At 31.2% G+C, this 13479-nt stretch overlaps 1 protein-coding gene across 3 annotated transcripts in view; it reads left to right on the top strand.

Annotated features, from left to right (window-relative positions):
• Positions 1 to 13479, top strand: part of gpc6a (glypican 6a) — a 263321-nt gene that overhangs the window by 135063 nt on the left and 114779 nt on the right. For all 3 annotated transcript variants that reach the window (XM_048198035.1, XM_048198034.1, XM_048198036.1), the window contains exon 3: positions 2966 to 3357. In XM_048198035.1, the coding sequence (XP_048053992.1) occupies positions 2966 to 3357 (392 nt within the window). The remainder of the gene's footprint in view (positions 1 to 2965; positions 3358 to 13479) is intronic.

Genomic DNA, 13479 nt, shown 5'->3' with positions numbered 1-13479 from the left:
AAAATCTATTTGCTTTTGATGCAAGGTGAAGCTGACATCCACTGTATACAAATGTTAGCTGTTAGCAACTGAACGTCAGTGGGCGGGGCCTATGGTGCATTGATTTGCCTGTGTGACATCACAAATCCCGCAATAACAAAACAAGTAATTTTTTGGAGCTTGATTAAATAAATGGCTTGTTTATAACGAGGAGGATGGTTTAAGTTATGAAACTTGAAGGATGTTTTAATAGTACAAAGACCTCTAATATGTCAAAAGATCAAGGCAAATTTGATTTCATGACCTATTTAATACTTGTATTTATTAAGGATACATTAAATTGATAAAGTGACTGTAAACACATTTATAGTCACAAAATATAAATTTTTAAACTTTCTTTTCATTAAATAATCCTGAAAAAATGTATATGTTGAAATGTATTTTCAACATTGATCATAATAAGAAATGTTTCTTCAGCCAGAATTCAGTATATTTGAATGATTTCTGAAGGATCATGCGACACTGAAGACTGGAGTAATGATGCTGAAAATACAGCTTTGCATCACAGGAATAAATTACATTTTAAAACATATTCACATGGAATACTATTTTTTTAAATTGTAATAATATTTCACAATTTTTACTGTATGTTTGATCAAAAAATGCAACATTGGTGAGCATGAGAGACTCTTTCAAAAACATTGAAAATCTTACCGACCCCAAACTTTTGAACAGTAGCGTAAATTTGACTATAAATTGAAATAATATGTGCAAATAATGCAAATTATTGTAGAAAAACATACTGTTTCAGTAGCTTTTATTTGTTTCAGTTGTTTCTTATATGACAGTGAGATTTAATGGAAAGGTTGTGGGTTTCGATCCCCACAAAACAAATACTGATGAACATAATGGTTAAACTTATACCCTGGAAGAAATTATCTACCAAATGCATAAAGGTAAATGGAGAAGAAATTGAGTCTTTTGCTGAAGTTTCTGGTTCGCCTGAGAAAGGTTCAGATCCCAAAGTCTGCAATCAATATGATCTCATCAATTTTTTTCTATGATTAAATGATCTGATCTGCTATCAGCATTCATTTTATACAGCTCTATACTCTTCCAGTATGACAAGTATTGACTCATTTTAGGAGAAACCTCTGAGACACAGTCTTGTCTCTCTCTCTCTCAAACACCGAATGAAAGAGCGGTTTGTGTCGGGTCGAGGTTACAGTCATGTTTGTGCTGGAGCGATAGACAGCGCTGTGAGGGCTGAAGGGTGTTAGATTGTGTATTTGCATGATTTACTCCATTGTAATTATCTGAAGGGTAAAGTGGCTTTTCCGGCACTGAATAATGAATATGTTGTTTTACATCATCAGCAGCCTCCATCAACATGATGAGAAGGTAATTACTATTATTTTGCTGGGTGTTTTTCAAAAGGGCCAATATAAGCAGCATCTAGATCAATGTACTTTAATGAAACGTTTGATTATATAAGCAGATGACCCAAGGATACAACTAATTAGCCTTTACAAATGGCAGAGTTTTCAATTTGAATCTAAAAAGAAATGCTTTAAAGAGCTTCCTTAGAACTACTTACCTGGAATCTATTGCTTAGATTGCTCATTTAAAGAGACGGTTCTGTTTTTTTTTTTTTTTTTTTTTTTTGCTTGTTTGTTTGTTCTTTTGTTCTTTGAAAGAAATTAATACTTTTATTAAATTACATACTTTGAGATTTCAGATAAGAAAGAATGTCAAACAGGTTTGGTAAATGATAAAATGGTTTTAACTATTCCTTAAAGTGAGTAGACGAGATTTTCATGGAAGATGAAAGGTGACGAGTCACATTAAAATCATTCTCAGAATCCAAACGTCCTTCGTTTGAGGACAAACAATCAGCAAGAGTCTGTTAAAAATAATCAGCACCTCGGGTCATGAGCGCTTGAACTGCAATATGTAGTCTTGAAAGACAAGCCGGTCTGTATCCGTCTGAGCAGACGCTGCCGGCGGTGTGCTTCCATAAATCTTTGCCTGCGGCTGATAAAGTTAAAGCAAGACGTTAATTTGAGTACCATATGGTCGACTGGCAGTATTTCAGAAGCTGCTGTCTGCATCACATAATTTGATATCCACTCCATTTGAGAACAAGGTGAGAAAATGGTCTTGGGAGAGTCCCACTGGTGTAACATGTCTTTCTGAAGCCGCTTTTTTTGTTTTGTAATTTGAAACATGGTCTGAGAATTATTATTATTATTATTATTATTATTATTATTAATAATGAAAAATAACAAAATCAATCTAATTATAAATTAATTTTATTTTATATTTGATATAGAATAGTAGTAATAATAATATTTATTATTATTATTATTATTATTATTATTATTATTATTTATTATTATTTTAACATTATTTTAACATTTAACATTAATAATAATAATAATAATAATAATAATAATAATTGTATTATTATGATCATTATTATAATATATTATTATTTTTATAACATGTCAAAATAATATATAAAATATATAAATATATTAAATAATTAAATAAAAATAACTAAATAATAACTAAACTAAATAATTAAATAACAATTATTATTATTATTATTATTATTATTATTATTATTATTATTATTATTTAGTTATACATTATTTTAGTTTATATTTGAAACGGACTGTGCAGGGATGTTTGAAAATCTTTTTTTAAATGTGTTAATCTTTTATTAACTGAAATAATAATAATAATAATAATAATAATAATAATAATAATAGCAATTTCATTATAAATACTGTTTGTTTGTATTTGAGACATGGACTGTGCAAGGACAATCAGAATTTTTTTACATTTAAAATATGGTAAATTATTCAATTAACAATATAATAATAATAATAATAATAATAATAACTATTATTATTATTATTATTATTATAATTATTATTATAGTTTATCTATAATTATTTTCATGTATTTTTCTCTGTTTCAGAATTCTTTCTGGAGTTGCTGGACAACTCGGAAAAGTCGCTCAACGACATGTTTGTGCGCACATATGGCAAACTGTACACGCACAATTCGGAAATGTTTGAGGACCTGTTCTCCGAGCTCAAGCGCTACTACACCGGCGGCAACGTCAACCTTGAGGAAGTGCTGAATGACTTCTGGTCGAGACTGCTGGAACGCATGTTTCAGCTGCTTAACTCTCAGTACACGTTCACTGACGACTATCTGGAGTGTATCAGCAAATACACCGACCAGTTAAAACCCTTTGGAGATGTTCCACGCAAGCTCAAGGCCCAGGTCACCAAGGCCTTTATTGCGGCTCGCTCGTTCGTTCAAGGACTCATGGTGGGTCGGGAAGTGGCCAACAGAGTGGCAAAGGTAAGGCATCTATTTTTACACAAGTCTTCCTGGTCTTACTCAGCTTTCACTGGACGTCTAGACGGGTCAGTGGCCTCCAGCGTCTGTCGATGAAATAGACCCCACTGCGCAAGAGATCTGGATTAAACACCAGTGAACCAGAGAGATGTGCTTTGATCTTTTTTTTCCCCCCTATTATATTATATTATATTATATTATATTATATTATATTATATTATATTATATTATATTATATTATATTATATTATATTATATTATATTATATTATATTATATTATATTATATTATAAAATTAGCAATAATAATAATAATAATTATTATTATCATTATTATTTTTACTTGATAATTTTGAAGCTGTATGTTTTAAATATACATGTATACATGTAAATATTTCTTAAATAAATACATTTATGTGTGTGTATTTATATATACATTATAAATATGCACATTATACAGTACACACCCTTATATTATGTAAACTACTTTTATTTTGGATGCAATTAATCGACTATATTATATTATATTATATTATATTATATTATATTATATTATATTATATTATATTATATTATATTATATTATATTATATATTAATGTAATATATATTACATTACATTACATTATATTAATAATACTTATTCATTTTATTATTAGTATTATTATTATTATTTATACAATATTAATATAATAATTTAGAATTATTATTAAATAATTTAGAATTTTAAAATGTATTATTATTATTATTATTATTATTATTATTATTTATGAATAATTAAATAAAGATAAAGTAAATACTTTAAAAATTAAGTATTTGATAAATAATTTTCAAGCTGTATGTTTTATATATAGCATGTTACATTTGACAGAATGATATATATTTAAATGGGATGTTTTTTTTTTTTTTTTCAGGCAAAACCATAAACACGTGTATATTTTGTAGAAGCCTTTTTTTTTTTTTTTGTATGTATGTATTTTTCTAAAGGCCACAAAGTACACATTTCCATCTGTGCTAATGCATCTTAACACCACAGAAGCCGTGTATGAGCTTTGATGTGACAGCTGCACGCTGGACAGGTTATGACATCAGTGATGAGGCGAGATGCCCTACGGAGACATGGACATTTTCTGAAGGGAAGATAAAAGCGTGCGGCCTGGCAGCCGCAGCGGGCATCTCTGCTCCATCTCTCAGATACATCTTTGATAGCTCGTCTCAATCACATTTTCCGCTGGCTGTTTTGCTGTTTAATGGCTTACTGGATGATTATAAGCATTATTGACAGATTTCCTACCGAAAAAGCTCAGAGAATGCAGTGAGGCAGCCAGGACTGGTCTGTTTGGAGTGGTTTTGCTGAGGTAAAATGTAGATAAGCTGCTTTTGTATTTGTGTCATCTGTGATGCCAACGATAATAAGAAAGTGACTGTTGTGTTTTTGCCTTATACTGCCCTCTGTGATGCCCAACATGTCCGAAAGCTGATCACATCTGTCGTAGTTCATTGGGGTTGAGGGTTGAGCAATATATAGCAAATTGTGAATTGTTTGTGAAAGTCTTTGAATTGGCCATATAAGTGCCATCTGAGACTATCAGCCTTTCATTTAAATTGGTTAGTAGAACTTAGAACACTCGGGAAGTAGAATTTAGAACAATATACTGGGAAGAAAAGGTCCACATAAATAGAATTTGTGTTCTTGTCACTTTGACAGAGTTCACATGAGTATGATTGAAAGCAGGAGCTGGATTATTCTTAGCCAATCAGGCTGCATTGTCTGTAATGGCACCTCTGACCAATTGAGAATAGAAGAGCCTCAAATATATATATTTTTTAGCAATGGCACATAATTGTCATTAGGAGAAGTGTTCTTGAGGAACACTACTTACTGGGAATGCAGACTTGAGAAACTTGAAACAAATAGTCTATAATTACTCTGTTGGACTTTCCAAATGTGTAGTATTAACAAAATGTATTCTAGCTAAAGTTAATTAGCACCAAAATTATGCTAATCCTCTAATTTAACTTGAAGTGTTTTAGCACAAGGAGTGTATATGTTACCGGTAATGTGTGAAAAGCAGGTATTGTATAGAATGCCTATGTAATATATAGAATGCGTGAAGCTTTTTGTGATTATTTTGCATACTTTTCCTAGGCATTCTATACATAGGTATTATACAGAATGACAAGCCGGCTGGCCCTTTGACATAGGGATTTCACACATTGCCGGTAACATAAAGTATGCAAAACTACTGATATGATTACATTTTGATTGAATATGATTGAACCCCTATTTAAACCTGTAATGTTTTAACATTTTACTCAAATATCTCAAACTGTGCAGTTCGTTGAGGTCAGATGTGCTGCTGATACTTTTCTAAGTGATTGCTACTCTTGCTTTATGGCACCACTCAGGAAAATGTAAGAATGTAGGAAAAGTGCTTTTATAATACACTAGTGTTTTGAAAGTAGGTTCTCTAAAGGATATTATCAAGTAAAATTTCCTGGCACATTTGTATTCTTATAAAGAAAAGGCAGCTGTCATACGGGTGTGCATTTGCTGTAAAAGTGCACAGTTTCATGAACATATACAGAGAATTTTGTGACTCAATTTTAAATTAATACAGCCACTTTCCATCATCTATAATGCTCTTTGTATATTCAATTCATAATACACATAAAGCTCCAATGTTAATATCAAAGCAGGAGGCTCTTAGGCCCTGTTTACATCTGGTATTAAGATGCGTTTTGGTCAATCGAATCAAAAGTAGACGAGGGAGACACATACCCGTTTACACCTGGTGTTTTAATCTGTCTCTTTTGTCCACTTTCAACCACTTCTGTCCTGATTTCTTCGAGGGGAGGTTCTGTGGGTCTATAAATTAATGTTTTTTTCCCCAGATCTTTCAATCTAATGGACAAAACAAGCTTGTTAACATATGAACACGCACAGAGACAACGGAAAAACTTACAGAGAGCAGCAGCTTGATCTTTTGGCATATCGGATGTCTTTGTATCATTAATACATCCTGCAAGTTGTATTGTGTGTGTGTGTATATATATATATATATATATATATATATATATATATATATATATATATATATATACATAGACTACCGTTCAAAAGTTTGGGATCTGTAAGATTTTTTTTATTTTTAAAATAAATTTTGTCTGCTCACCAAGATTGCATTTATTTAATTAAAAATACAGTAAAAACAGTAATATTGTGAAATATTATTACAATTTAAAATAACCGTTTTCTATTGGAATATAATATAAAATGTAATTTATTTCTGTGTTGGAAAAGCTGAATTTTCAGCATCATTTCTCCAGTCTTCAGTGTCACATGATCCTTCAGAAATAATTTTAATATGATGATTTGCTGCTCAAGAAACATTTATTATTATTATCAATGTTAAAAACAGTTTTTTTGAGAAGAATTTAAAGAAATTAATAATTTTTTCAGCAAGGATGCATTAAATCGATCAAAAGTGACAGTAAAGACATTTAAAATGTAACAAAAGAATATATTTCAAATAAATGCTGTTCTTTTGAACTTTCTATTCATCAAAGAATCCTGAAAAAAAAATATTGTACACAAATATTTTGTACATCTGTACACAATAAATGTTTCTTGAGCAGCAAATCATCATATTAGAATGATTTCTGAAGGATCATGTGACACTGAAGACTGGAGAAATGATGCTGAAAATTCAGCTTTGCCAACACAAGAATAAATTACATTTTCAAATATATATATATATATATATATATATATATATATATATATATATATATATATATATATATATATATATATATATACACATATACATACATACATATGTTTAGATGTGTCGTAAATTGTGGCTATAAAAAAACAGAAAGTGGAAGAGATTTAAAAAAAAAAAAAAAAATTTAAGCCCTATTTTGTAAAATGTTTATTAGCAAAGCTTTTCTTTGTTTTCCTGTTCTGTAGTAATTGAGAAATCCATCTGGCTGATGCTTCAGAAAGAACCCAGAAGAGCTTCACTTTTCAGCAATAAAACCTATAAAACACTAATCTTTTTTCTAGCTACAAAGAACACACTGTATATCCAAAAAAGCTTCATAAGAAAGTGAAATGGTGTTCAAAGGTGTAAGTTTATGATGTGTATATTTTTACCAATGACAGAATGTTGCTAGATTCTCGCTGTACTGGACATGAGGCTGGCATCACTAATAGCCGTGCTTTGATTCAGTATGTGTTGTGTGCTAATGGACCGGGCTGTTTTCACAGACCTGTTTGGGGCAGTGATGTCATTGACCTCATGTAGGAGACCTAAAGAGAAATACGCCAAAATGTTGTTTACATGCACGAGCACACTCACATACCCAGCCTGATGCTGAAGTCATTTTGACATTTATTTGTTGCTGTGAAAAACAAGATGTTTGTGCTTTGCTGCTAATTTAAAGAACTTGATCTTCCTGCTGTTCAGATCGCTAATGGTTTAATGAAATAAATCTTTGGGTTTATAATTGCATTTTTAAAATTGCACATATAAACAATAAAAGCAATAAAAAGGAGTAAATAATAAAACATTATATTAACAGATTAGAATGGTAATATCTATGAAAATGGGTTTTATTTTTAGCTGTCTGATGTATATATATATATATATACAGTAGTCAACATTTGAAGTGGATCAAAAAAGTTTTTTTTTTTTTATTATTGTTATGTAATTGGAATTGTTATTTATAATATAATATAATTACAATAATAAAGTGTATATCTTTTTTAAATTTGTGTATTTTCAATGACAGTGTGTAGAAGTCACATGGAACACATTACGATGTGCTCAGCAATAAACAGCTCCGATTACACATTTGGGATTAATTGCAATCCGTGGCCTCACCGCTGGTGTTTTCTCTGATTTGAACACTGAAAATCCGCTCATGTTAGATTATGAGGACCATTTGGAAAATTCATGCTTCATGCCGTCCCTCTACTTGAAACGCTGAAAGGGGCAAAAGAAGATTTAACAGATTATTGCTTTTTTTTTTTCAGAGATCTGAGGATAACATTATTTAAACTGCAGCAAAATAGCATTAGAGTATTTAGAGGTTCAGAACGGGTGTGTGGTTTAAGACTTAGCATGGTTGTGTGTGAAATAAAACTGTATATTGTCACTGAAAGGAAGAATAATGAAGTAAAAAGTTATTTGAGTATAGGTGCGATTGTTTGAGCTTAAAACAAATTTAAATTTATGACACTAGGCATGCATGTGAATGCAAAGTTTTAGCTGTATAAGCTCAATTTCATTGCGTTGTGTCCTGAGACTCGATTCATAATGCAAAACAAGTACATTTTGAATTGCTTTCTAGCTCCCTGAATGGCACAAATGTTTGAAGTAAACTGTCGTTCACTTTGAATTTTGCAAGAATATATTAAAATGCTTAAGTATGTACAAAGAATGCATGCTTGCAATGAGTTGTTTAAGCATTGTCATCCATGTTTGTGTACTTATATAGGTTATGGCTGCATCCACATACTTCTCTACAATATAGTAGGTGAAAAACAGTATGTGACAAAAGAAGTATGTCCAAATTCACAGTACTCACAAAAGAGTAGGCAACAACTACCCGGATGACCTACTACTTCCTGCGAGATTCTGAAGTGTACATACGATGGACACTTTATCCCATGAGGCCATGGAAGAGGATTTGTGAAAGACAGTGAAGCGACGTAACTGACGCTGGTAGGTCACATGATGGGTCACAACATGGCGGAAGTAGTATGTGCAGATTACATTCACACTACACACACTCATAGTCTATAGAACATACATTTTTAGCAGCTGTGAAATAATGACTTACTCAAAATAAGTACCTACTCAAGAGAGTATATGATTTCGGCATGATTTCAGCCTATGTTTCTGGCTTTTATTGTCAGTGGTCAGAACGAAAGATATAGGAAACATTTTTTCAACCAGGACCAGGATTGTGTTTTCAAGAGTTCAAAGACAGCCTCAAATTTTTTACAGGCGTACATTGATATATATACATATATACTGATCTTAACTGCTGTAAACATGTCAGCACAGTTTATATTTGGTTTAGGAAGAGTCGCCGTGTTACATAGCTGCATTTAAAAATAAAGTAAACTTGACCTTAAAGCGAACTGGAAGTTTTCCATACTTCTATCACTTCTATCTGTTTCGTTTAAAAAAGAAACTCTTTTCTTACAGTTGGGAGGATAGAGTTGCCTAGTTCAATAGGATCAGTAGTCTGTCTGTCTGCTGAACAGACATCTGTTAAGGTCTCATTGATGGTCTCCCATGGGAACGCCACTGATTTTCAAGTGCACATACTCTTTTTGTTAGAGAGCCGAGCTCGCCACATTGTTTACAAGAATGCCACGTTCTGCAAAAAGAACAATATTTCATCTCTTTGTTCTGATATAGAAGAGTTTACCTGAAATGACTAAATGGTTTAGTTGCACATATATATATATATATATATATATATATATATATATATATATATATATATATATATATACATATATATATATATACATATATATACATATACATATATATACATACATACATATATATATATATATATTTATTATGGACACCTTTGCTCACTGTAACAATGATGTTATGAAAGTGTAATGAAAGATTTTTTTTATTTTTAAACTTTAAATTTAATTTTAGTTAAAGTTTTAGTAATTGTGTGTGTTAGAAAAAAATGTTGTTTTTAGTAGTTTTTGTGTTTTTAAATATGTCTATATAGTTTTTTATTAATTTTTATTTGTTTATATTTTGAAATTAAACAAGTTTATATTTTATTTTATTCCAGGTAATGTTTATTTTATTTCAAGTAATGAATATTATTTTGCTCATTTTTTTTTATCATGGACACCTTTGTTCACAGTAGCGATGATGTCTTGACAGTATAGTACAGTATCTCAAAATACTATTATAGTTTTTTATTAATATTTTGAAAAAGTTTTTTATTTTTAAATTTGCCTTTTCAAATTAACTTTAGTTAAAATTTTATTATTTTATTTTTAGTTTAGTTTTTTAGTTTAGTTTAATAAAGATATATATATATATATATATATATATATATATATATATATATATATATATATATATATATATATATATATACAGTACAGTCCAAAAGTTTGAAACCACTAAGATTTTTTATGTTTTTAAAAGAAGTTTCATCTGCTCACCAAGGCTACATTTATTTAATTAAAAATACAGTAAAAAACAGTAATATTGTGAAATATTATTACAATTTAAAATAACTGTGTACTATTTAAATATATTTGACAAAGTAATTTATTCCTGTGATGCAAAGCTGAATTTTCAGCATCGTTACTCCAGTCTTCAGTGTCACATGATCCTTCAGAAATCATTCTAATATGCTGATTTGCTGCTCAATAAACATTTATGATTATTTTCAATGTTGAAAACAGTTGTGTACTTTTTTTTTCAGGATTCCTTGATGAATAGAAAGTTCAAAAGATCAGCATTTATCTGAAATACAAAGCTTCTGTATCATTATACACTACCGTTCAAAAGTTTGGGGTCAGTAAGAATTTTTATTTTTTTGAAAAGAAATTAAAGAAATGAATACTTTTATTCAGCAAGGATGCATTAAATCAATCAAAAGTGGCAGTAAAGACATTTATAATGTTACAAAAGATTAGATTTCAGATAAACACTGTTCTTTTGAACTTTCTATTCATCAAATAATCCTGAAAAAAAATATTGTACACAAATATTTTGTACAATTGTACACATTAAATGTTTCTTGAGCAGCAGATCAGCATATTAGAATGATTTCTGAAGGATCATGTGACACTGAAGACTGGAGTAACGATGCTGAAAATTCAGCTTTGCATCACAGGAATAAATTACTTTGTCAAATATATTCAAATAGAAAACAGTTATTTTAAATTGTAATAATATTTCACAATATTGCTGTTTTTTACTGTATTTTTAATTAAATAAATGTAGCCTTGGAGAGCAGACGAAACTTCTTTTAAAAACATTAAAAATCTTAGTGGTTCCAAACTTTTGGACTGTACTGTATATATATATATATAGTTATTCACCCTGCGTCTTGATTTAGTCATTTTGCCATAATGCGTCTAATTTAGTCATAATGCGTCTTGATAAAGTGCATTTGTGTAGTTGGTGTTCTAAATGTGTTAGACGGTAATTGAGTGTCAAACTTGTCCAGATCCCGTGTTGTGACATTATGTCTGTGCGATCCTGGCACTCCTGTGTCCCTGATGACCCCTGACATTTGAGAGGTGGCTAAAGTGCAGACTCTGTCAAGTGCGGCAGCTTTCATCAGAGAGCGGGTGGGTGGCCCAGAGGTGCAAACCTAACACCGTATGACACTCCGGTTTAAGCCTAGCCTGGGAGTGAAGGGGACCGCCAGAGATCAGGAGACAGATCCTCTGCACAGCGGCTCTGATATTTTTCTTTTAGTCAGCGGCCGTATGTCAGGGTTCATCAAAAAAGCAATCGGCCGCAGCTGTCTAAAGCAGTCACAGCGAGGTGCAGGAGCTGATGGGCAAGGCTGATAAAAGATAAAACACGGCCCTTCACCTTCACCTTCACGTCGCACGCAGCCGCAGATTGCTGGTTTCGGTGAGGACACTTGGGGTGACTTTTCCGCCTGTCCTAACTGACTGTTAAGAAGGGCTTTTTGAGTTTACAATAAGTGACACTGGACCAGCCTCACTGGGACTGTCTTTCTCTTTTACTTTTCATTTAAAAATCCAGCCAGCCGTGTGTCCTTTCTCCGTTGAAAGTGCACAGATATAGAGTGAAGCAACACATCCGTTACACAATATTTTATTTTGGATATTTTCAACGACAAAGATCAGAAGTGATGGCATGCTTTCCATTATTTTATCACGCATCCATTTACTGCATTATTTTATTTTATTTTATTTTATTTTATTTTATTTTATTTTATTTTATTTTATTTTATTTTATTTTATTTTCAATACATGGCAAACAGCACATGCCATTGTGTTGCTGGCAGTTGCTGAACTGCTCTTTAATTGGCTGTTTGTATCTCTGATTCAATTTGCTGGTGTTAATGAGGGTCAAACTATTGTTCCTATGATGCTGTTTAAATGTTACCAATTATCATCTGCATTTTAATTACTCAACAAAGACATTTTTTACTTGCATTTGGCTCTTAGTGAGCATTAAAATAATATTCTGGGTTAAATACAAGAATTCCACAGAAAATACTTATGAATATGTACCAGGAGTTCTCTTAAAATGTAAATCTAAAGTCTAAAGCATTACCCAGAAGAAACACCATAGGAACTATCCACTTTTTTTTTTTTTTTTTTTACATCTGAACTTTTTTTGTGTGGTTTTTACACTAACAACATGACATTAGCATGTATTGAACTCTGACTGTTCCTTTCATTTTGGATTTTGCGTTACCTTCCAACAAAATACTACCATGAAAATTTGAACACTTTGAACACTTTTTCCTTTTGAAACTTTTCTATGGACATAATTTGTTGCCTCACACTATATTACAGCAGGGAACATCAAAAGTGCTGGTTTGTGATTGCACATTGGCAGTTCCTTGGCTGAAAATAACATAAAAATGAAGTCCTTGTTACTTCCATCAAAATTGTTCTCAATAATGTCTCATTAAAGCCCCTTTGTACAGGTGAAGATAGTGTGTCGATAGACGTGTTGCATTCACTAACCAGGTCTAAAGTGTTGCCTTGTCTGATTAATATAAGTGTCTTTGGGCTTGTTTTTCAAAACTCACCTTTTAATAGGCCTATGGGCAGTTATTGGGTGCTATTTTAAAGAAAACAGTCTTATATTTGAACTTATTTTGGAGGCAGGCAAGTCACTTGTTTAGGGCCTATTTTTTCAGACCCAGATGTTTTTTTTTTCTAGCAAGATCTGGCAAGCCCACTGTGGATTCATGTGTGTAAAACCTTAGTTAGACAGGTTATTTTAAAATTAGGCAGGTGTTTGGTGAAAACGAACTAACTAACTAACTAAATAAATAAATAAGGTAAAACTTAGAGGAAAAAAAAAAAAAAAAAACGGCACACTGTTTTATCTGCTCCTATG

The sequence above is a fragment of the Megalobrama amblycephala genome, linkage group LG7, assembly GCF_018812025.1.
Source record: "Megalobrama amblycephala isolate DHTTF-2021 linkage group LG7, ASM1881202v1, whole genome shotgun sequence".
Taxonomy (NCBI): Eukaryota; Metazoa; Chordata; class Actinopteri; order Cypriniformes; family Xenocyprididae; genus Megalobrama; species Megalobrama amblycephala.
The sequence above is the reverse complement of the archived record's forward strand: the minus strand, read 5'-3'. Positions and strand labels throughout refer to the sequence as shown.